General features: G+C 35.3%; 4 protein-coding genes across 6 annotated transcripts; 2 read left to right on the top strand and 2 right to left on the bottom strand.

The window, feature by feature from the left end:
- Window positions 1-217: 217 nt before the first annotated feature.
- Window positions 218-5,805, bottom strand: LOC100802840 (uncharacterized). The gene is made up of 14 exons (XM_003531280.5): window positions 5,600-5,805; window positions 4,377-4,536; window positions 4,020-4,277; window positions 3,646-3,820; window positions 3,047-3,108; window positions 2,759-2,922; window positions 2,531-2,628; window positions 2,269-2,327; window positions 2,024-2,158; window positions 1,706-1,935; window positions 1,446-1,605; window positions 1,173-1,248; window positions 1,037-1,087; window positions 218-746 (listed from the first exon to the last, which is right to left on the bottom strand). Exons 1-14 carry the CDS (start codon window positions 5,662-5,664, stop codon window positions 532-534), a joined length of 1,908 nt encoding a protein of 635 aa, XP_003531328.1. The 5' UTR covers window positions 5,665-5,805; the 3' UTR covers window positions 218-531.
- Window positions 5,806-9,628: 3,823 nt separating this feature from the next.
- LOC100819917 (uncharacterized) lies at window positions 9,629-12,852 on the top strand. Of its 2 annotated transcripts, none has more exons than XM_026129604.2 (7): window positions 9,629-9,940; window positions 10,422-10,521; window positions 10,598-10,724; window positions 10,833-10,954; window positions 11,457-11,578; window positions 11,671-11,840; window positions 12,407-12,852. In XM_026129604.2, the coding sequence occupies exons 1-7, from the start codon at window positions 9,814-9,816 to the stop codon at window positions 12,419-12,421; spliced, it is 783 nt and encodes a 260-aa protein (XP_025985389.1). In that variant the 5' UTR covers window positions 9,629-9,813; the 3' UTR covers window positions 12,422-12,852. The 2 variants fall into 2 exon arrangements, with proteins under 2 accessions (XP_025985389.1, XP_006585253.1); XM_006585190.4 differs by having other exon boundaries at window positions 9,631-9,940; window positions 10,604-10,724; window positions 12,407-12,678.
- Window positions 12,853-15,161: 2,309 nt separating this feature from the next.
- LOC100802311 (protein-tyrosine-phosphatase MKP1) lies at window positions 15,162-18,009 on the bottom strand. Its single transcript, XM_014778924.3, has one exon. It carries the CDS (start codon window positions 17,552-17,554, stop codon window positions 15,590-15,592), a length of 1,965 nt encoding a protein of 654 aa, XP_014634410.1. The 5' UTR covers window positions 17,555-18,009; the 3' UTR covers window positions 15,162-15,589.
- Window positions 18,010-20,810: 2,801 nt separating this feature from the next.
- LOC100801230 (pentatricopeptide repeat-containing protein At1g13040, mitochondrial) lies at window positions 20,811-24,544 on the top strand. 2 transcript variants are annotated; one of them, XM_006585189.4, is made up of 3 exons: window positions 20,811-22,845; window positions 22,969-23,996; window positions 24,113-24,544. In XM_006585189.4, the coding sequence occupies exon 1, from the start codon at window positions 21,149-21,151 to the stop codon at window positions 22,712-22,714; it is 1,566 nt and encodes a 521-aa protein (XP_006585252.1). In that variant the 5' UTR covers window positions 20,811-21,148; the 3' UTR covers window positions 22,715-22,845; window positions 22,969-23,996; window positions 24,113-24,544. The 2 variants fall into 2 exon arrangements, with proteins under 2 accessions (XP_006585252.1, XP_003531325.2); XM_003531277.5 differs by having other exon boundaries at window positions 20,811-23,996.
- Window positions 24,545-25,714: the final 1,170 nt, after the last annotated feature.

Raw genomic sequence — 25,714 nt, 5'->3', positions numbered from 1 at the left:
CTGGCAAGTAGACTTTTGACCTTTTACTCCGTTCTGTTGTTACTTTTGCTTAATTCACTATGAGCATTTTTAATTTCCTAACTACATGTAGTTTCCTGTTTAGATATTTCGATTTGGTTTTCACTACAGTACAGACCATCATGTTCTTAAGTCCTTCTACATTCATGATAGTGGTCAGTGAATCAGTGATATATGGAGCCCTAACAACACCACTACATAGGTACATTACCCTATTAGGCCACGATTTTATTTTAAAAAAACAAAATGTGTTCTTCCAAAGTAACCATCGCGTACTTGGAAAAGCATGAGGCTGACTAACATACAACTAATAATCTCCTATGTAGTTTGTTTAAACACGGTGCGGTCCAACTGTTACGTACCGCACTACACTGCATTAACATATACAAATTTCACCTAACCCCACCAGAGGAAGAGTAATAATTAAATATGGGGGGAAAAAAGTCTCAACACAATGGGATGCTATTTTCTTTTCCTTTTCTTTTTTAAATATTAATTGGAAGCCATGCCAAACTAGTTGCAATTTAGAACAAATAGTGCACATCCATGAATTTCCACGTTCATTGATATCGTCCCTTGCGTTGTTATTACATCTGTTCCACTCCACACTTCCTCGCCCTTGCATGAAGTGATGCTTTTGTCAGGAAGAACCTTAGCCAGATATGATGTCTTTGCATATATCTCCGTCTTCTGTTCGCTTAGATTGAAGAAAGCAAGATAGATTTCCCCTGAATACAGATATAAGATTAATATAGGATTTGACTTTGACTCCTATTAGAGGGTGAAGTGGGTAAAATTATAGTAGTTGATTGGGCCTTTATTTAAGAGTCAGATGGTACTCATGCTTATTTAAGCAAATTCTACAATGTGTGTGTGTGTGTATTTTATTTAAGTTCTTAAAAGGTATTCATGATTATTTAAGCAATTAGCATTTTTCCAATTTTGATGCTTTGCAGTGGCAGAAAAGAAGAAAATTCTTGACATCCATCCAAGTGTTTGTTAGAAAGTAGAGAGAGACCTGTTCTTCCTGTTGCGATCCAAGAGCGAATCCCACCAGAATTAACATTAGCTGCATGAGTGACCAATTTGCTTTATGAGTGACAAATACAAGGAAAGGGGGAAAAAGAAAAGAATAAATGTTTACAAAATTTTACCTTCAATATACTCTACAGTTGCACAAAGACCGGAGTAACTATTTACCATGGTCCCATTGGAGTTCAGTTCCCAGATCTGTAGAAGAAGATATAGATCAGCTTCCAACAGAACCAATAAAATACAAATTGACCAAGGCATATGATACTCAATAAGGGCAAATATAATAGTATGCACATAACGACGTTGTTTCAATGAATCACACACAGGACTCCGTTCCTAAAGATTAAGAGCCACATGCTACTCTTGTACATGAAATATGGACTGCAACATACCTGATTTGAATCCCATCTGCATGGAGAAAATGTACCTCTCTTGAACTCTTTAGAAGTAACCTTTCGTCTTGGAGAAGCGTCCAAGCAAAATTTCATTCTGTCAGTTGCAACTAATTGATGTTTCCCTCGATAGTCCTCTTGATACATACTCACCCCGTCTCTATAACAATACCAATGTAACAATTTCTGTTGTTAACTGCAACACAAATATTTAAATGGAAGTTGGATAAATGGAAAATAGAAAGATAAAGCAGGATTACAATCTGAATTGAAGTTCTCTTTTGTGTACGCAGAAAGGGGCCTGATGCTTGTTTTCTAAACCCTTTTTCCAACAGATTCTTTCAAGATCTTGGTTAAGACTTTCAATAGACCAACCCCTCGCCTTTGATTCACTGCAGCTAGTCAAACCCAATGAATGTATTCCTTTCTTAAGTCTTCTTTCTTTCCCTCCAGGGTGCTTCAAGTTAATTGAGCTTGTGATGTAAGGAAACTGTCATTGAAGTAAAGTGAAATGATTCATGATAAGTTCTATGCTTCACGTGCCTATAATTCCCTAAAAAATTAGATGGCTCACATGCCTCCATATTGTTTGAGCTAAAGTAATTAATCTCTAGCAGGGTAGGATTTGTGATAAGTTCGTATGTGGTTGGATCGATCCTCCGCACATCCCCCCCATACATAAGGGGAGACTTTGCCAAAGACCACAAAGTCATCTGTCAGATAAGAATTGATTCACTAAGTCTATCATAATGCATGTACGAAGTTCAAAATAGATACATGAATATATAGGAAAGCAATTCAGTTATGCATTTTTTATCAATACCTGTGTCCTTTTTTCTTCTAGAGTGAGTTTACTAAATCTGTGTGGACCTTCATTTGATCCTACAGATAGAACAGGGGGATAAGAAATAATTCCATAATCCATATTCCAATAACATGAAGATTCTAGTTCACACAAATGAATAATAGATAAAAGCAGTTACTGGATCAATACATACATATAAGTAATAACCAACTCATGCTCAGTATGAGGATTATGACATTCAAAATGGGCAAATAAAAAAGTAGCAGCCCAGTTTCATTACCTGGATCAGTTAGCCATCCAAATGGTAGCATGTCCAAATCAGGCCAGGAATTTCCCTTCAAACCTTTCCCTCCTATCATATTAGCTGTAGAAAAATCCCTGGTTCAGAATTAAATGAACTAAAGTTATGTAATATGGTGATAATATGTATACGGAGAAGTAGCATGATTGCAACATACTGCAAAGACTGATAAAAAATCTTAAACAGAAATATAGACAGCTTAATCACCTTGTTACATCAAAATGAGCCTTGACGTCCTCCCATTTATCCCAGTCATCTCCTGTTATTCGATACATGTTGACTAGTCCACTGACATCCTTGGCCATGGCTGGTGTCACACTGGTTCCAGGAGACAGAGAATACACAATAGGGCGATTAAGCACACTGAGAACCTGTCATGACATGTCATATGATAAGTTAGCCAATAAATCATTGGCAAAATATTACCAATCTCAGTGTTTATGTGAGAATGAGAGGTAGAGACGAGGGTAAGAGGGAGAGGGAACTGTAGAATACCTCCGACACATAGCTTATTTCATTTAAATCCAAGTCATCTCCAAACACACAGTCATGTTTCACTGCAGGGACAGCAGAAAATCTATCAACATAGCTGCCAAAGCATAGGCATAATGATGATATATGTATTCTCATAGATCATAATGAAAATCCAGTTAAGAGTCTACTAAGTAATTTCTATTGCATTTTTTTTCCATGTAAATCCTGAATTAGCACATAAGTGAATAATCCATCAATGCTTCAAAGACTGACACAATTTTAGAGGTTTAGAATGCATGAAAAAGGAAACTGTAGTAAACTAAGTTTTACAAGTGTGGCCCAAGGAAGTGGGCTGTGTTGATTTTATCTTTAGTGAAAAATAGAAGTTCCTTGATATGATAACAATTACTTGAAGTCTATTGGACCACTAAAATATCAATACTGTCCTGCTTAGTCTTTTGATGAAAGATGAAAAAAGCAGTACCACTGTTTCACTTACTAAACTTAGATTAAGATAGTGCAAAAAAAAATATTTAAATTCATCATGATTGTCGTCTGTGACATGATGCAAGTCCTGATAGTGCATAATAAGCAGAATACAAAATTAGTTGTACTAGTACCGAGATCAACACCCCATGCAGCATACTGCTCATAAAGGGATTTCAAAAAAGCTCTCCCAGCTCCCAACTTCGTATTTACACTCATGAAACCGTGAGGCATCCATGCACAAGCCCTTTCTGGCATTGCTATGTCTTTTGCATGCCACACTCGACCAGATTCTTGATAAGCACCTCCCTAGGAAATTGCAAGAGGAGGAAATCAAGGTCAACAAGAACTTCCAATTAAGATAAAACAATATTATCATATTCTGCCTGCCATTTTGTACATTTTTAGAAAGAAAAAAAAAGGTATTATGTAAGGCATCCATCACTTCAAATTTCTAATACAAAAGTATACAAAAAAAATCAAGTCATAGCAGAAATGCAAAGAACACCTTTGTTATATCTAGGATAGGGGTGTTTGCATTGACAGCTTGCGTGCTTATCCCTCTCATAACGTGAATCCCAAACTTCAAACCTAAACTATGTACTTTATTAGCTACTTCACTGAATCCCTTCCCACCTATGGAAGAAGGCCACCTTCCTGGGTCAGGGATCATCCTTCCCCATTCATCGATCACGTCAAATCCAAGAGAATCAGGGTAAGCACCCTTGACTTTCTTCCTATACCAGAGGTAATCCACCACGACAAACTACAAGAGTTGATGGAAAGAAATCAGTCCATATCTAACCAAAGCACTGCTAACACAGATAAATCATCCATAAGTTATTGTTCTTTGCAGTATCTATACCTGATATCCGTGAGCCTTGAGACGTTGAGAAACCATTTCAGCACTTTGTAAAAATTCGTCTTCAGAAATTGTCCAGCAAAAGGAATCATAGGAATTCCAACCTCTTGGTGGGAGGCTAGCTTGCTGTAGCCCACTCTCAGATATATTTTGAGATGACACACTGAAATGACACACTCAGATGTATATTATTATGTTATATTTTTCAATTTAATATACTTTCAATTTATATTTTCTGCAATTAATTTGGACAAAATTGAAGCTTGCTTGTAAGGTTTACAAGTCATTCCACACACACTGCTCTAATTGAAGCTAGTTTATATTCTATATTAATTCAAAATCACATTTGCAATAGTAAACATTAATGTTAAAACCTATGCTGAGTTTCAAGTCTACTTCTCCAAATTAACCAGACTTGGGCTTCCAGCATTTGACATCGAGGACCCAAGTCAACAGTGACATTATTATGTTACTGATTTTAAAGGTTGCATGGGTATATGATTACCATAAATGATATTTAATGCAAGTTTTGTAAACAGCTTTTGACATTTAGCTACCAATACTATATCTAAAGCAATACATAAAACCTGCTTCTGAAAATCACCCAGCAATACCAAATCCACCCCAAATGTGAGTGAGCTCTATACCTTTTTGTACTCATATAATTTCAGGAAATAATGACAACAGTGCTCCAAATGCACTATAAATTTTTCCTTTATTAATAATAATAATAAAATTATTTTCTGTTCGAGAACAAATATTTAAGTAGATTTTTCCTTTTTGAGTAAGAATTTACACATGCAAACTGACAATGACTAAAAATGCAAAAATCTGAGTTGAATTATCTGAGTATCATTAGACTAATTAGACTAATCGACAACAGCAGCAGCACTACAACTATATGTCCGACTTGATAATTCCAAAAAGCAGTGGAAAGTTTGAATACTCGGTAAATCACTATTTCTGTGCACAGATCCACCAGAGTAACCAGTGTGAATCAGTCCATTTGATAAGCTCAAACAGCAAGCAATGGCAATGTGAATTAATAAAAAAAGCAGAACACTTTATTTATAGGATCTGGATTCAAGCCTCCAAATAAGCAGAAATTACCAATCAAGCATATCCTAACAATGTCCAAAGTGTAGCATAAAGGACTACACAAGTGAAACTCAGAATCAACAAAACAATAGCAAGGGAAGCAGAAGATTCATTCCATGGTTGCATACCTCAGAGAAAAGAGAGCAAGGAGAACCCATAAAGAGGCTAAGGACACCGAGAAACACTTCATCATTGCGGGCAGGTCTGTTCCACCAAACAACAGTTCCCACTCAGTTAAATACTGATAAAATCTCCAACTTCATAGTACATTATTTATAATTTCTAATAAATTAAATTTGAAATAACAAATATAATATAATAATATAACGATGATGCGTTGATGCGTTGATGCGTTGTGAACCATATATATAAGCTTACATGATGCCAATGCATAATCATGTCACATGACATTGAAAGCAACGTAATAACGGTGACGTTTATCTGTTTTACACTTTTACTTGAATACAGTCGTGGCTTTCTTGGAAGGGATGCGCATTTTTGGTTTTGTCGCGACCTTGTTTAACCCCTGACACTTGTTTACGTTACGCTACGCGCATGATCCCAATTGCAGAGGAGCAAACGTATCTACCACCTCCAAAATTGTGGCAATTCATTCCAAAATTCGGATTTGTATGCATGTCAGCGACGATCAACGAAGAACGGTTTGGGTGATTAAAAAGTGCACGAAAGTTGTAGTTTGAAGAGGGAGAGAGAAAAGAAAATAAGGTAATAAAAATTGACGAGAATTGAAGAGGGGTCAGTTTCACACATGCGGTGTGAGAGAACATGATATCATGTGTGGTTTGATGTCGGGCATGTGTCTAGAAATTTGCGGGGTGGAGCGCGTGAGCTTAGATTCCTCCGCACAAGACAAAGATACAGCTCTAGTAAAAGACCTTTCCTTTGGTTTTGCCTCTTAATCTTAATCTTTGTCTATTCTTGATAATTGATAATTTCATAACTCATTAAATGCTAACATTCTACTATAAATTATACTTATGCTTACATGATACCCAAGTCATAGTTAATCCGTGTTATAACAGTCAAAGAAATTAAAAACTTCCTTTTCATGTTTTTTTCCTTTTTAGATGTTCGCATGCAAATATCCTTCTTGAGAAATAAAAAAGCGTCTCTTAATATTTGAATCCTGATTTATATCACTTTGCATGGAATTAGTCTCGGACATAATTAATTAGAAAAATTACTCTATAAAGTGTCCTAATTAAGGACCATTTACTGTTTATAGGAAGTCACTGAGACAGTAGGACTTTGTCTTTGATAATGTTTTTCTCAAGATTATTTTATTTTTCATCTATATTACTCTCATATAATTTATTATCTTGGTAGGGTGAGGTGCGTTGGGTGTTTTTTGTTTTTTTGCATTTTAACCAAAACTTTCCATCTATATATATAAATACATGAGATTCTATATATAGGTGATGTTTTATTATGTTAATGATATATGTCAACAAAATTTAATCACGACCTATGCACGATAGAATCTCATCCAACCACCGTTCCACCGTTTCATTCTACTCGTTGGAATTTATCTTGGTGGATTCTTGAGAAAGATAGGAACGGAATCAATCACGGACCTAACATAAAAAATAAAAAAAGATCCATGTAGTAGGCGGGGAAAGGAACAGACCAATGCTATTTATAGCTTGAGTTAGTTTTGGCACGAAATGGTTCATTCATATGCTCACCTAATCAAGAGGGGGCCGTTCTGCATTTTCACCCAAGATATCACGAACAATGTGCTCCAACATGAGAGCGTTGCGTTCACTCTAAGAATTACTTAATAAGTTGCTTATAAAAAATATTATTTTAGTGTTATATATGATTTTAAGTTATTTTAAATTAGAGAAAATTACTTATATAAATAATTAGTGTTGGTAAGTTGTTAAACTTTTTTCTAATAAAAAAAAAGTATATACTATTGTGTAAGGCACAATGGGTGTCCAAAGCCATTTACACAAATATCATAAGTTGTTTAACTTTATAATAAATATAAGATAGAAAAATGATCAGTTAAACAATTTGTTAATAAAAATTCTCATTAGAAAAAAAAAATAATTGAATTGTTTAAAATTAGAGTTACATAAATTGGGTTGCGTATACCACGACCACTAAATATTTGTGGGGATTTTTTTCTATAACTTCTTAGGATCAACTTTAATATTCAAAATACAAATTTAGAAGTATGACATCTTATACCACCCACTTTGGGCAATTGCTTCCTACACTTTTCGAATTGTTTCCTCCACTTCTAATGTTGCTTTTGGAAAGAAAAAAACATTCTATAAGCAATATGAGAATAGAAAAAAATCATAATTATTAAACTCGACTTAAATCAATCGGGTCGATCCGTTGGTCTAGGAATCGAACACTCAACCAATTCGAGTCACCTGTTGGATCGATTTCACATATAACCTGGTGCAATCCGATCCAACTCAGCATGACTCAATCTTGAATAGCAACTCGGTGACTCGGTTGACATGGTGCATCATACATTTTTAGTTTATTTATTTATTTTACAGTTGAACAACATCACTCATATTAAAAAAATAAATTTATACCTTACACTTATACTTTTATAGATTTGCTTATATTTTTTACCAACCATAATCGCATCTTGAAATTTGAGATGATAAAGGTGTTATCATTTTCAATTTTTCCTTGAATAATTTGTGTGTATTAGACTATGTTTGTAATTGTACGAAAATAATATATATTTTAAATTCTAACTTAAGATTGTTTATATATATTGAATTCTAAAAAAATATATTTCATGCTTAAAATTTTAAACAAATTCATAACCATTGTTGAATTTTATTAAACTTTCAATCTTAAGTATATAAATTTATATGTAATGAAACTATTTTTTTAATATAGATAGGGTTATGTGTATTAACTTATAGTGCATGTTAAAAAAGAAAAACCGTAGCTTATGATGTGTTTGGTTAATTGGTTGAACTTTTATTTTCGGATAAACAACCCTTCTAGGAGGATATTTTTATTTTCTAAATTATTAAATAAGGATAAATTTTAAATAAATACAAAAAAGGGATATGTCATAGGATTTCTCATTACTTCTAAGTTCAAAATTATAAATCATTTTATGTTTTTTAATTTTTTCTATGGGAGTTGTAAAAAAATTTATGACTTTTATTTTATGAATTTGACTTTGAAGTTGTCAATTATTTATGATTTTAAAGTTATAAATTATTTCATTTAAATTAATATTTTTATTTAATATTTGTATATATTATTTTATTTCATATTTCCTATTTTTATATTATTTTAATATTGTATTTGATAAAAATATTAATTAAAAATATATTAAATAAAATAATATATAAAATATAAAATATTAAATATTAAATATTAAATAAAATTAAAAATAAAAATATTAATTTAAATAAAATTATTTATGACATTTAAAGTCATAAATAATTTATGAGCCATAAATAATTATTTATAACTTTAAAGTCAAATTTTAAAAAAAAATCAGAATTTTTTTACAAACTTTAGTAGAAAAGGAAAAAAATCATAAAATAATATACGATTTTGAACTCATATGTCATGTAATATCCTACAACTTATCTCTTGTTGGGTATTTATTTAAAAGTTACCTTAATTTGATAATTTAAAAAACAAAATTACCCTTTTAGATTGTTTCATCCTTTATTGTCATTGCATTCACACGAACTTAAAATAATAATATTTATGTGTTATCTTCATATTTTGATGAATTAAATAATTTATACATAGCTGATGAAAAGAAATTGTGCATATAATATTAACAATTATTTATTTATTTATTTCGATAATAGAACAACTATTTTATTAGCAACCAAAATTATTTATTTTATCTTTTAAAAGGAGATGCTCTCATTAAACAAATCGATTTTTTCTAAGGTGTATTTTTGTAACAAAAGAGGGAAGGATTGTGATCTTGAAATTACATGGAGAGAAGTTACTCTTATGAAAATAAAATACAATTTTTTAAAGTATGTTTAGGATCATTTTCTAGTCAAAATTTAAGTGATATTTTTTGCCACGTGTAAAATGTCAATCTTAATTGGAAAATAATAGGCAAGTAAATTTTTGTTGTATTGTAGACTAAAAATAAAAAGAAGGATTTGGAAGGAAAGTTGTACTCACTTATTCTATATCAATATAGATTAATGTTGTTGCAATGGCGCCATTCACCACCGTCACACCGCCCACCGTCACCTGCTACCTCTCTCCTACATGATGTCTTTCATTTCACTCACCTCTCTCACTCTCTAATTCATTCTCTTTCTTTTCTCCCATTTTCATCAATTCTCCAACAAAAATGAGAAAATGCACTGTGCAGGCGTTGGGACTCGCTATTGCCTTCTTCCTTTTACTCATCCTCCTAACCCCATCCATTCCTCAGCCTCAGCGATACCATGACTTCGCTGACAAGCGCGAATTCTTTGGTACTTCCTTATGAAAACTATTCTTACCCTTTCATTTCCAGTAAATTTTCCTTAAAAATGTGAACTTGGTTATGTAGAGGAGTTTATGTCAACTGGGCAGAGGAGGGTCTTTCTCTCTTTCATTTCCGTTCAGTTTCTTTTGTTGGAAAATTTTGAAAGTAAAAGGGTTTCTTTTCCGAATTTAACTAGAATACATTACACTAAGTGAACAAATTTATAAGGATTTCTAATAATAAATTGTATAATGTAATATTGTTAAAATTGAAGAGTTCAATTTCTATATATATTTAGTTCGCCAACTATTAAAAATTATGGTTAGTACGAACTTTAAGATAATTATTATTGTAAAAAATGTACAACCTTATCATATAAATATTGTTTGTGATTAATTCACAATGTAAAAATTATTTTCTGTGAAAAACTTTACGGTAATAGTATCTTAAAATTAAAGTTTTTTTTCTTCTTTTTGATCGTTCTTCAGGCATTCCCAATGCACTTAACGTGATATCAAATTTCCTATTCATGGTTATTGGTCTCATTGGCCTTGTGCTTTGCCACCGTATGAACTATTTTAACATCAGGTATTTTCATTTTGTCACCATCAATTTCTTTAGCTTACGTGATTGTTGTTGTAAATTATATAATTAAGATATGTAGCATCAGTTTGCAAGGTGAACTATGGGGTTGGACATGCTTCTATGTTGCTGTGACTTCAGTTGCTTTTGGGTCTTCATACTATCATTTTGGCCCAAATGATGCAGGACTTGTGTGGGACAGGTTGCCGGTGAGTTTCTCCTATAGAAGTTGAATTCAATTCAGCCATTGTTGCAGTAGAAATCTATATTCTTCCATTTCATAATTCTGATTTCTTGATTATTGTCTGTTATTGGAGATGTCTGTTGCTTTCGCGTCTCTGTTGGCAATCCTTGTCATTGAAAGGATTGATGCAAAGAAGGGAACAATTTCAATTGTCTCTCTAATTATGGCGGGCATAATGAGCAATGTGTATTGGAGGCAAGCCTACTTCTTCATTCCTTCCATTTGCATGAGTTTTTTTCCTTACCCTATTGCATTAGTTGGACATTTACTCATTGATACAGTACTTCTAGAAGTGAACAAAATTGCTCTTCAGACGGATAAAAAGTTGGACAAAACTTAGTTCCAGTTCTTTAGATGCTTTTAGGGCTGTTCTTTAGTCAAAGTTGAAGTTTCATCACGTCATTCAATGCCAACTTTAAATGTCAACATTTGTTGTGTAAGTTATGAAGGTGAAACTCTAATTTTAGTTGGAAAATAACACTAAAAGCACCAAACTGCATCTAACTACTGTCCTAAAAAATTGCCAATTCTGAAAATGTAGTTATCATAAAGATATAGGATTTATTGTGAGTGGCAAGATAATGTCAAAATTAGGCTAGTTCTTAACTGAGGCCTGAAGTAACTGAGAATCCAGTTTACTGAACTTTAGCTCTTGAGAATAGTTGATACTTTTCTCACTTATTCTTTTATAATGAAGGTTCTTTGGTGACATCCGTTTATATGTTCTGGCCCAAGGTGCATCATGCATTGCCATACCTCTCATGGCTACTTTATTGCCTCCAATGTACACGCATTCAGCATATTGGCTCTGGGCTTCAGGTTTGCACTTTTGGTATTGTATAATAGCTGTTTCGATGTAATGCAGATACTCTTTTCAATTACCTTCAATTTCAAATTTCAAATCTTGGCAGGATTTTATGTTCTAGCTATGCTGCAAGAGGCCGCCGATAGAGTGATTTATTTACTGACGTTTCACATTGTCAGTGGTCACACACTTAAGCATTTGTCTGCTGCAATGGTTCCTATCATCCTAACAGTCATGCTTGCAAAGAGAAGTGTTTACTCGGAGAAGCTTTTGCATGTACGCAACACTCAGCTCCATCCAATACAAATGTGAATTATAATGAAAGATTTTGGACTAAAATTTCAGTGAAAAGAGTGTTGACATTGTCAACACAAAATGAGTCAGCATTACCGTCCAGGTTATGGATATGCTATGAATGATTCCCCTTTCGCATCAAAACTCTTTGCTGTCATTTCTATATGGATCCCAAACCATTAAAAAAGGAATTTGGGAATATTTTTTATATTTATTACCAGATTTTCTAAAACTATCTTGGCAGTTTTCTGCACTTGAAATAATTTCAATCCAATTTTCTTGAGGCAATATGCTACATTCCTAAAATTTTTGTTGGTAAAGCATTCTGCATTTGTTTCCTTTACCCAACCAAAATTTAGCACTTTTTTGGATATTATAATATCATTTGAGTTATTACTTAATAATGGAAACTACGTATTTCTTAGTTCCTTCCTTTATTGTCGTTGTTATCTCCATCTCCCCTCCTTTTGCAAAGGATGATTTTCAATTACGTCTTCCTATAATGGCTAGAATCTTAAACTCACGTGGTTGATGTGGTCTGTATGCAGGCAAAGTCTGCTTAACACGTAAAGCATTTCCCTGATTATGATCAAAGAAGGCATTTGAGTTGTGGAATGATCTCAGCAATGTCATCCTTTCTCTCCCACTGAAGAGAAAATAGAAAGCTTAAGCTGCTTAGTGGTGCATGGAGCATAAGTAGTTTGTTAAATATTTATGTTTATAAACTTTTGTGCTTTAAGTTGTACTAAAAAAAAAAAGAAGGTACGTGGATGGAACTAATCACACCCTATCAATTGTTATACAGTAACATTCACCTTAATTAGCTTCTTGTTTATACAGTCCTGTCCCGATCTTCAATTTATAGCCAGTATTAAAATAGAAGAGGTAGTCCAAGTAGATGAAGAATGGAATCTTGACTCATTCAGTCACTGTTCTCTGATTTGTATGGAAGAACCTTTCTCTGATTTGTATGGAAGAACCTTTGTCTGGCAAATATTTAAGGTAAAATGTGATTTTTGTTTTTTATTTTGTTAAATATGTAATTTTAGTTTTTTTTTTATTTTTTAATTGAGATATTTTCTCTTTGACTTTTAAAAAATCTATAATTTAAATTCCTTTATTTTTAATTGAGATATGTTATTCCTCATTTTTTAAAATTTATAATTTTATGGTCAATTTCAAACAGTATATTTTTTTAATTTTTTTAATAAATTAAATTGGTTAGTAATTAAATAATTTTAAAAAAATATTTTTCATAATAAATTATCGGTCAATATTTACATAGATCAATTTTTAAAATTGACTAAAGACAAAAATTGTTGACTTTTTTAAGTGGTGGGCGAAATATCAATTAAAAAATAAGAAGCAGATTTTAAAAAAATAGAGAGACAAATATTATATTTTAGCCAAATATTTAAGAATAGAAATTAAAACTAAATTATTTAAAACTAGTGATACAGTGACTAATATCAGCAAGACTAACGGTAGGTCGGTGCCATTTCTCTCCCATTAGCCCACAAAATAACATCTAGGATCCTCACACTCGAGTGTAAAATGCTCTCTATTTTTGGTTGGTAATAAATATTTGCACTGATTTTTTTTAGCTTCGCACCTACAAACTAAACGAACATAGTATTTGTATTTTTAAGAGAAGAAAAATGAAATAATTTTTTTCTGTAAGATTTTTTTCATATAAATTTTTCTAAATGCTTATTTTTTAAGTTGTGTTAATTTTAGTCTAGGAAGATGCTTATTTTATTATTTTCTTCTAAAAATGTTGATGAAAAAGTTTATCCAAGCATGCCCTAAGCTATTAACCACCACTCTTGCCAATAAAGACAAGTCTCCAATAAGCACACTTGCTTAACCATAAACAGAGTAAGGATTTCAAGGGAACCATGTGTGATGAAACAAGGTGCGCATTTGTTACATTTTGTGTGTATAATGCTTAACTTGTGCGTTACAGGTTGACTATAAGCACTGCAATCAAGATTGGTCTTGCATTCAGAATGCTGAAGAGAAGCATGCTAGCCATTTAGACCTTGATAAGCTTATCGAATAGAAGCTCGTTCTTGTGGCATGTCTTAGAGTGTGTTTTGTTTTCGTTAGAAAGCTTGAAAACGGATGTTGAGTCCAATGAGGATTGAGTTGAACGTGCTTTTCTCCCCAAGCCTGCCTCGGACTATAGTACAAAAAATTCCGCATAAGTTTGCTACCATGTAGCTATTGACTAACTAACTACATATTTCTAAGGATTAAAACCACACCTGTTTAAATTAAAGAAACAAAAATTATACAAAAAGCAAAAACCTACAAACAAAAGTACTTCTTTTTTTTTTAAACCAAAAAACAAAAGTACTTAGAAACGGCCAAATTAGTCGCTTTCATTTTTTATTATTGATGCAACAAAAGCAACCAGCGGTGGCATTGATGAACAACTTGTGGGTAATCAAACTGCTGAAGGAAGTTGCATTCAACGATATCTCAAGTAAAAGGTCACATGTCTAGAAGTACAAATACGTCACGTCGTGTGACTCTCTTCGAATGAAACGGTCCCATGATGCCATTTTCAAAGGCTATGTCTGCTCTGTTTGTTCCTTTTGCACAGATTATACATATGTTTCAACGTAAGGACAAATTATCCACATTACCCTTTACCGTGCATGCTTCATCTCATTATCAGATTCTGATATCAGTATATATTTTTGGAAACAAATTTGGAGTCTTATAATACATCTTTCGAATTTCCATAGGTGCAGTGCCCCATAAAACTAAATAGGAAATCGAATCCACTGCTAGACAAAGCCTCCCAGTGTATCCTAAATAAGTAAAGAATAATTGTGTGTATAGATTAAATGCTTCACTTTGAGATGACTGGTTCACATACATTTACTGGTAAGATTATATCCAGTAAGTTGGAGACTACTATTGGAGTTTAGACGTACAGTAGTAGTTGATGCCATTCATATAAACCACGAAATGCGAATAAACAATTTGGCACCATCAAGTAAATGAAATATTGTTTCTGAAACTTGGTTTTAGTTTTTTAGTGGAAACAGTAACTACTAAAGGGTGATGATAACATCTCAAGCAATGTCCATCTGCTACATGATTCCCCCTACAAAGGTGATCTTTTTGCACTAATTTTATATCAATTTTGCTAACCATTGCCCTTTACAAAGGATAATGATTTTGAAATTATAAATGATTTTTTTTATTAAAAAATTTAGCGTTTAATATTATATCATTCATACTGGCAAGTAGCTGGAACAACCGAACAAAGAAGAACAAGAACAGCCAAAGAGAAAAATAGACTTTATATTCACTTAAATTTGATAATTGTTATGTACTCGAGATGCTATCAGTGCATTGCCTACATGTCTTGTGTGGTTTTTATTGCTCAGCCTACACTACAAACCTTTCAGGCATGCACCAATATTCAAACAGGAGTGAAAGTTTACCTCCAAAAATAGATCATTTGAGCCAACTATGGCTATACGATATATCTATACAGGAAGAGACTGAACCACTGTAATGAAGTTAACTTTCTCTTAGAAGTCTTCTACTTCAAGCATAACAACCTACCTTAACATGAAACAGTACCATATTGCAATGATCCTCAGCCATTAACCTTATTCTCAACAGCTATACTAATGATATCAACATCTCATAATATTAGCCATTTCCCACTGTTGTCATGGTCAGATTTGCTTGCAACTAACATCCTTCATCTAAGTATCATCCAAGGCAGGCAATGAGAAAGACCTGGATCTTACCCGGACCTTGCTGACACGGGATGATTCACTGGCCAAGGGTAGCATCATGCGAGGTGGCGGGTTACTCCCTCTGCGCTCTGCAATGGAGAGGGAAGATCCTTTGCGCGGCAAACTGGACTTTGCCCCTACCAAGGTGTGATTAGCCAGAAATGCCTCACCTTCTTTCTGAACTAAAGAGCGACTCTCTGAGGAAGATGCATCTTTCACATGATTGGGTTCAGCTGATTCCAGACCGGAAGGCGATGACTGCCGAGAAGACACGATTGACAAATCAGTCGATGAAGGCGAAAATGTAAAGGAACTTGCATAATCCGAACTGGCGGGTGAAAGTGGTGGAGATTTGGAACTGAATTTGGAGCTGTTACTTAGAAAACAAGCAAAAGAATCCGATGCTGCTCGACTATGAGGCGATGGTGGCGGCATTGATGACCCAACGCTAGGAACAACAAACTGATCCCTGACTTGTTGAACACTATCCTTTCCCCTCTCTAAGCCATTATCTACAAAACACTCAAAGGAACTCCACGAACCACCCACATTGTTAGAAGATGGTGGCAAAGGAGGATCAACATTCTTATGTTGATTTCCCTCTTCAATGATGTTCACACTAGACTCACAGCACTTAGAGGATGTGAACAACCCTTTCATGATACCACTAGCAAGCTTCCTTGTCAATCTCCCCCACCCATTTTCCCTGGCAGGAAGGCAATTTTCCGATCCAGCATTAGACAAAGAAAAAGGTGGAACAACCCCACCAGCAAGCGCCTTATGAAAAATCCCAAAATCCAAATCATACTCCTCAACTCTCCTGGGACGAATCCCCACATCAATCTCAATTCTCTCCACCACATTCTTCACCTCTCCATTCTCCACCACCACCACTTCCTTGGTAGAAAGAGCAATCCAAAACTCCTTAGGCTCTTCATCCTCAAACACACTAACAATCTTCTCCGTTGCCCTCTCATACCGAACAACCTGAGCAGCCGCTGATCTTGCATTGCAACACATCACCGACCCACACTCCTTCCCAATCCACACGTATATAGCATTAGGCACATGCACAACAAATGCGCCACGCGAGTCAAGAGCGCGTGAGGAAGGATGATCAATCAACTTAGGCACAAGATGAAGAGGGTCATAAGGAGAATGAGGAGCCATCCTATACATCCTGAGAACAGAACTAGGACTCGCGGGCATGGCGTGCACGCGCTTCTGACACTGCAACAGCTGGCACGCGAAGCCCATGTTGGGGTTCGTTACGCCACGCGCGATCTTGACATAGTGAAAGGCGTCCTCGAAGCTCTGGCCTTCCCTCCACATGAGATACGCGATGACGAGCGAGGTAGAGCGCGACACGCCCTGGCAGCAGTGGACGAACACGCGCCCACCCTGGTTCCGGACATCCTCGAAGTAATCGAAGACGTCGTAGAGAATGCTGGTGATGTCCTCCGAGGGTGAGTCACGCAGCCAGAGGGTCTTGTAGACGAAGTCGGTTTTGAAATACTCGGGGCACACGAACCCGACGCAATTGAGCACGTGCGTGATCCCGTGCCGCCGCAGAAGCTCGACGCTCTTCGCCACCGTGTCACTCCCCAGGTACACGTGCTCCGCGATTCTCGAACATTCCTTGTCGTAGAACGCGTAATAGTCTTTCTTGAACTGGAAAACTTGACCCGAACCCGAATCTGGTGTTTTGGTGGACCCTCTAGGGGTCGGTGGAAGAGACCAATCACCGAGATCGTCGCAGCCGGCGCTGGGCCACTCCAAAACGCTGCGTTTGTGGATGGCGAGAGGCTGAAGCGGACGCGGCGGTTTCCGGGTAACCGGAGACCGGTCGGTCCAGGAAACTGACCGGGAATGTGTTGTTCTCCGGTGACCGCCGGCGCGGTCGTTGTTGTTGTTACTCTCTTCTCCTAACATGGGTAGAAAGCAAAACTCACAAGACGCGAACCTTTTCAATTGGGTTTTAAACCCATTAACAGAAGTAATAATGGGTTGAAAGCAAAAGCTTAGAAAGGTAAAATGGTGATGGTTATGGTAGGTGCGGTGTTGTGTTGCGGCTAGTTTCGAGTTTTCTCACCTAAAACCATTGACCGTGACCCACTCTGACTCTTTCTTGTTATAAAGAGAGGAAAATTCAAACAGAGAGGGGTGGATCTTGCAGGGAGAAGAGAGAAAGCGGTGTAAAACAGAAGAGGCAGAGGGACGTGAAGAATTTGGAGTTTGCTGAGAAATGGAAATAAAAGTGGGGCTGGGTGGTCATGGTCTTTCAGTTTGACCGAGACATAATATGCTTATATGCGTCAAAGTGCCACCTTAGTTTTGGAACACTTTTTTCTTAAATATAATAATAAATACACTGCCTCTTTAAATCTGCATTTATTGTTTCACATTTTCAATTTACTTTTATTTGACTTTCTTTCTACCCCTATTAATTATATCATCTGTTTTGATAATATTTATATTTATATAATAAGGTCCAATAGTAATGTGCATTTAAAAACCCAGTGAAGGAAGTCCTACGGAATTTAATTCTTGTTCTATTTCTATTCATATATATGTGTGGTCATTGCTGTGTTTTTGAAACGGTTTTAATATTTTGGATTTTTTTTCATCTGGTAGTCAAACGGTTATTACAGTTCTTTAATGGTAGATGTTACAATGAAAAAATGTTTGACCAGAGAAATAAATGTTTGTTCTAGAATATGTATTTGAATTGATTTTATTTATCATCTGGAAAATTCTCTTTATACTAACAACATTAAAGCATCATTAAAAGAGTTGACACTTCTACCGTCAATTTTTTTGGAATATTTCAATATATATAATGGAAGAATAATTTTTTTATAATCAAATTTGGTCAACGGATTTCTTTTGTGATTTCTTAAAGTTTTTTTTGTTTGACCGAGAGTTTCTTAATGTTATGCAACATTGTTTAACTGAAATGTATGGTAAGACCAAATAAAGTGCATTCTTTATACAAATATGTTGTTTGTATAAAAAAATGTTCCTTGAGAATTTTTTAATAAATAAAAATCTTTTGCACTTAAAATCAACAAACAGGAGAGGAAAATTAGCAAAAACATAAAAATCAGAGTCAAACCATTTTCTAAAATAAAATTAAAACATGATAAACTCATAATTAAAAAATACAAAAAAAAAATCACAATCATATTTGTAATCCACGTTCTTCGTAAGGTCACAAAAACAAATTTATTCTCATTGCAATGATGAACTTGGTGATCATCTATGCTAAAAAAGTTTGAATGTTGGAGGGACTCAAACACACTAATGACACATCAAACTCAACATATACTAATAAAATCACAACAACAAAAAAATACAAAATCAAACTCATTTTCCATTGCATGATAAAATTGGTAATGACCTATGCTCAAGAATCTTAAACTAGCAGAGAGATGTTGGAGAGACTCAAACACACAAATGACACATCAAACCTGCTTTACATTAGAAGCTCGAACTCATTGGAAAAAGGATAAAGATAGATACTCATGCGTGTTAAAGACAATTTGAACCCTATCTCGGTCAAAGATGTCACATAGAGAAATGTCTAAGCTCAAGGGCCTTTTTAGAGAAACAAATGCATTGAAGCAAAAACGTATTGGAGAGAAGCAACTGTGCCTAGTAGCATTTTGAGTGAAAATAGGTAGGAAAGTGTTTTGAAAAAGAGCTTAAAGTGAATATGAAAAGAAAGTAAGAGAACATTATGATTAAAATGAACATGAATATGAAAAATTGATGGAAAAGTTGCGAAAATTACCATTGCGTACAATTTAACCAAATTTAGGGAAAAGTTGTTGAAACTCCTAGTTAAAAATCATATGAATACTTTTCGCAACAAAATTACCATTGCTATTCAGCTTATGAGTTATGGTGTAGTCATTCTTCTCGAGTTATATTTTTTTGTTCCTCTCAAGTTAATTTTATTTCTTGCTATTGTTGTTCTCAAATCACAACTTTTTTTTTTTTACTAAAGGGATGCTACATACAAGTTGTAAGCAAAAAAAGAAAAGCATAAGCTTATAGAACAATTTCATTGCTATATGTTATTTAAGCATGCATGACAATTATTGAAAGATGAATTGAAGAAGGCATTTGAAATAACAAAAAGTTCTTCTAAAAGAACAATGATTCTTTTTTATAGGACATACACATTGTCTTATAGCCTAAAGACACCAACAAAATTTGAATACAATCCAATATCGCCATTGGTTCACCAATGGTTGTCAAAATTGAGTGTTAACTTGTAAACTCATCCAAGTTGACAAGCAGACATATGCAAATCAAGTTAAATAGGTAGAATTGCTCAAAATTGTTCAAAATCATGAGTTCACGTCCAAGTTTGCAAGTCCACTTTTGCGCTTCATTTTAGAGTGGCTATGTACTTCGTCTCTTTGAAGAATCATTCAGTCACAACAAAAAACACACATTGCGACAAAAAATGCAGTAAAATTGCAAGTGACATTTTATTGATTGTAAACATTGTAACATATCACATGCCTTCATTTAGGTTTTTTGGATCCATTGATATTATTTTCTCGGGCCCTTGTTCCTTTGTCGTGCAATTTGTAACTTATCGCATCTATACTTTCTTAAATTTCAGTTGACACATTGATAAATGTTTATGAAATTTTAAAGTGTTTGAATAATTTGTTATATAAGCATTTATAAGATCAACAACGATCGATAAAAGTGATAGCGACTTGTGTTTCCTAAACAAGTGGTACAAGATTTAAATTCTGGTTGTTTCTAAGATATGGAAGAAACGCTCTAACTTAACCAACAAATACTTATATATAAAAAAGGATTTACATTAGTGGCTTCTTGAGTTGTGGAAAGAAACACTCTAACTCAAATAAATACCTATAAATTCTGAAAAACTCTACCTCAATTAGTTGAACATAATACATGAGTGGTTAAACATAATGTCTAACGTTACATGTTCCAGTATAAAATCTCTAAGTTTAAATATGTATTTCAATTATTTTACATAGTTCAAAAATAATTTTATCAACATCAAAATTTCTAAACTTTATTACAAGTAAACAACCTCACCACAAATTGACAGATTGTATTGATCACTTCAAGAGACAATTTTTTTTTTTTAATTTTGAAGTTGATGCAACTATACTAACCCAACCAACCAGCCCCAGCCCAATCAGGCGTTGAATGCTTTCACAATCACATCCTGGTATAAATTAATTAGTCATAAAATAAAACGGAAGAGAAAAAAGAAAAAGAAAGAAATAGAGCTTGTCTTCCCTCTCCTTCTCGAATCGAGAAGAGAAAAAGTACCAGTGTCACCAAGCGTAAGAAAAACACACTCAACGCAGTAGGTGTTCCTCTCAATAACTTTAGTTGCTGCGTTGATAACTCATGACGCGGAACGAATGAACAAATTGAATACATTGTTAAGATTTAAGAGAGCAATGGGATAGGCAGCAGTGGAGGGAGGGAGATGAATGAATCAGGATTTGGAAACCCCTGATTGATATGTATCAGAGCAGCATTGGCGCACACCGCCTCGCATACCGCTCTCAAATATCAAAACTGGTCAAAGCCGGTCTCATCAACCAAGCCATCTACCTGTTCGACCAAATGACCGAATCAAATTGCCGCGTCTTCAGCGTCGACTACAACCGCTTCATTGGCGTCCTCCTCCGCCACTCCCGCCTCCATCTCGCCCACCACTACTACCGCCGCCACGTCATCCCCCGCGGCTTTTCCCTCCTCCCCTTCACCTACTCCCGCTTCATCTCCGCCCTCTGCTCCGCCCCCAACAACATTAACCTCCCCCTCATCCACAGCCTCCTCCTCGACATGGACTCCCTCGGTTTCGTCCCCGACATTTGGGCCTTCAACACTTACCTCAACCTCTTATGCCGCCAAAATCGCTTAGAAACCGCCCTCGAACTCTTCCACTCCATGCCCTCCAAGGGAAGAGACCCCGACGTCGTTTCCTACACCATCATCATTGACGCGCTGTGCAATGCTAAACGCTTTGACGAGGCTGCTAAGGTTTGGCGTCGTTTGATTGACAAAGGGTTAAGCCCTGATTATAAAGCCTGTGTTGCTCTTGTTGTTGGGTTGTGCAGTGGAGGGCGCGTTGATTTGGCTTATGAGCTTGTTGTTGGTGTGATCAAGGGTGGGGTGAAGGTTAATAGCTTAGTTTATAATGCTTTGATTGATGGGTTTTGTAGGATGGGGAGGGTTGACAAGGCCATGAAGATTAAGGCGTTTATGAGCCGCACCGGGTGTGTGCCGGATTTGGTTACTTATAACATACTCTTGAATTACTGTTGTGAGGAAGGGATGGTGGATGAGGCCGTGAGGTTGGTGGAGACCATGGAGAGGAGCGGGGTGGAGCCGGATTTGTATAGCTATAATGAGCTCTTGAAGGGTTTTTGCAAGGCGAATATGGTGGACAGGGCTCATTTGATGATGGTGGAGAGGATGCAGACAAAAGGGATGTGTGATGTTGTTTCGTATAATACCGTTATTACGGCGTTCTGTAAGGCGCGCCGGACTAGGAAGGGTTATGAGTTGTTTGAGGAGATGTGTGGGAAGGGGATTAGGCCAGACATGGTGACATTTAATATACTTATAGATGCGTTTCTGAGGGAAGGAAGTACCCATGTGGTGAAGAAGCTGCTTGATGAAATGACAAAGATGCGTGTTCTTCCCGATTGTATATTCTATACAGCAGTAGTTGATCATCTGTGTAAGAATGGGAAGGTTGATGTGGCTCATAGTGTTTTTCGTGACATGGTGGAGAATGGGGTTAATCCAGATGTTATCTCTTACAATGCACTTCTAAATGGGTTTTGTAAGACTTCTAGAGTTATGGATGCCATGCATCTATTTGATGAAATGCAGAGCAAAGGTTTGTACCCTGATGAGGTAACTTACAAGTTGATAGTTGGAGGGCTTATAAGGGGAAAAAAGATTTCACTGGCCTGTAGGGTATGGGATCAGATGATGGAGAGAGGCTTTACACTTAACAGACATCTCTCTGAGACTCTAGTCAATGCCATTCAATCAAGTGATGGCACAACATGACACTAGTTTGTATTTTGATCCTCTCAAATTCATCACACCCTTCTTTCAAATGGGAAAGCCAACTTAAAACGTTTTCTCTTGATATAGTTACACAAAGGCTTAGCAAACCTGACCTGAAACGTTATCTGCAGGTAATGACGCCTGTAAATCAAGTTATCCTATTTTTATGACGCTCGTGGTGCAATCCCATACCTTTTATGTGTCTCTGTGCTCCTATATACTTATATGCTGTATAACATACTATTAATTCACAGGCCAGCTTCTTGTAAAGGATCCATACAGAGGGAAGTGCTGTAATGATTTCTTGCTACCAATGGAAGTAATGGTATCCAAGTTTTGTTTCATATTGTCAACAGACTATTCACTTGGCAGATTGTATTTGTCAATATAATAGAGCATTCATTTACACTTGGCAATTGTTATACATTGAGAGCTATGGATTTGTTTCTCACCCAGCACAACTAATATCAGTAATTGATGATTTGTTTGGAATCCCTCCAGCTGCCTATTCAAATCCCAATTGTTGTTTATTCAGAGTTCATATTGAGGGTGGCTTTGAGTCAGTTTTATGCTATCTGGATACTATTTGAGTAAATCTTTCATCAGTGGCAGCTCAATTCAGATTGACTCATGTCCAGCCTTGCATAGCAGAAATCTTGGTTATGAACATGTTATGTCATTTATGGTTCTAACTATTAATAATAGTATAGCACCCTTATTGGGATAACTCCTTGATGTTGGTAAAAATTTGTCTTGTTTCCTCAAGATGAAGTTTGTGGTTGCAGAGCATAGTTTGAACTATGAAGATACGCTTTCATTGGTGATCTCACCTTGGTGTGGCTTATGCCTAGTTTGTTGCTACTTTGCTGCCTCTCCTTAGCATCCTAGCAAATTGTTGAACAATAAACTCGGGTTTAATACAAGCATTCTGGAACCTTTATTAACAGATCATCGGTTTACTATTTGTGTCTATGTCTAGACATATGTAACTCCGGAGAATTGTGGATGTGGAAAAAAGATTCACTAGGTTGCCTTGTTAGGTTTCAAGATTCAAATTTATTAGTTTCTGAAAAACCGTGATGCTATCACAAATTATGTTTGGCTTCTGAGATTTGGATTAGGATACAGGAATACATATTTGTAGGATTATACTGTTACAAAATTCAACTTGTCTGACCTTTATTAGCATTATTTTCTGGTTAACTATGATGCTTCTGCCTGTATCTGCGGCATGGAACTTCAAACTTTTCCAAAGAAATGTCACTGTGATCATTTATCCAAAGTATGTTTCTACTCCTTTAATTTCAGCACATTCTTTTATTAGAGAACCATAACATTCTATATGCATGATACTAATGTACCCTGGTTTATTGCATGCTGGTATTTCCTTGCCAATAGATTCTACCCCAGACAATGTTGCACCTTGGAACAGGAGCAGCCGAAGGACAACCACAACCAGCACAAGAAGCAATTTGCAGATTGGTTTGATGGAAAATTGGAGAAGAAACAGAAAGAAAGGAGGGAACAAAGAAAGTACGGATGCAGGACATGTCTGGATTCTTGATGATTTCCAAATAGAAATAAATCATCTAGGGTCCACCATCCAAACTTCTGGAGTATGAAAGAAAAATTGGAAATAGTTAAGAAAATGCCATGGTGGGGGCTAAATGTCAGAAAATGCTTTGTATTAGGAAATTAGTTTCAAAACTGCTACATCTTAGAATTAGTTTGGAAAAGTGCAGTATTGAAACTGGGTTGACAAATCCTTTCTTCATTCATTCACTGTGTATTTCTCAAAGATTTTCATTTCAGTAATAAATCTTTCTCCTACATGTGGTATCTCAAGCTCTTCATTCACACATATTAAACCAATTTTAGAAACTCTCATCCCAGCTGTATTGAGAATCCATCCACTTCTAATATAATCCCAGGTTATCAAAATGAAATTGGACTTCAACTTGCCTGAATATAGAATTTCAGAAGAAGAAATAAATTTTCCCATCCAGTATTGAACATAATTAGACCAGGAACAATCAAAGGCTTGGTTATCTAAATTTATGATTTCAAGCCGATAATTCTAATTCCTGAATCTTGCCATTGAATATGAAAGCAACTTTAAAATATTTACTTTTTACATTCGTCTCTGCTTAATTATGAAATGTAGTTTATCGGGCAAGATGACTTTTATATGATTTATCCCGTCACAGTTCAATGTCAGAATGGAGGAGTTAGAATGTTAAATATTGAGGTGGAGTATTTATGCGTGCATATCACAATACTTACATCTGTTTTGGGGTGAGGGGGAGTAAATGGAAGAAATATTGAAAAGTAACAATGGAGAAAAGCTCTTGCTAAACCGTTGCCTTATCTGCATCTAGGAACTGTTAACAACACATCTGACCAGATATTGGAAAATATAGAAAATTGAAGGCAACAAAAAACCCTAGTTCTAGTTCCTCCATTTGACTTGAGGCATTTTGAAGAGAAAATTCTTTCCAACTATTGAATTGAGGCATTTACTACAGTGACATGAACCTGAGGAATTGATGTTAGTCACAGGATTCACAAACTTTTGTGTAGTTGTTTTGTAGCTATTGCATTATTTTGCCTTTGAACTTTGGTTCTTTCTATTATTGAGAGTGCGGTGGGGGTGCTGTTTGGTCGATCTGTTGAAAATTATAGCCTCCTTCAGTTGCTGGAAAAGTTAAAAAAAATGCCCAAGCGCCTGAAGTTCATCAATAAATTGAGTTTGTTATATTATGGGCATATACCTTTCATTTTTGCCAAATTTGAATCCTTTTTATGAAACGTGTATGTTAAGGTTGTTCTTATATTTAACATATTGCTTTATTTATTTAAGCTGAAAATATTGATTTCTTTTTAAATTGATTTAATGTTGACTCATAAGTCATAACGAGTTCCTCTCTTTAATCGGCTGTTCTGTGCTAGAATTCGCAGTCTGTGTCTGGGGTGGGGTCCACGTATTTTGGACCAAAGTAG

The sequence above is a fragment of the Glycine max genome, chromosome 8 (genome assembly GCF_000004515.6).
Source record: "Glycine max cultivar Williams 82 chromosome 8, Glycine_max_v4.0, whole genome shotgun sequence".
Classification (NCBI taxonomy): Eukaryota; Viridiplantae; Streptophyta; class Magnoliopsida; order Fabales; family Fabaceae; genus Glycine; species Glycine max.
The sequence above is the reverse complement of the archived record's forward strand: the minus strand, read 5'-3'. Positions and strand labels throughout refer to the sequence as shown.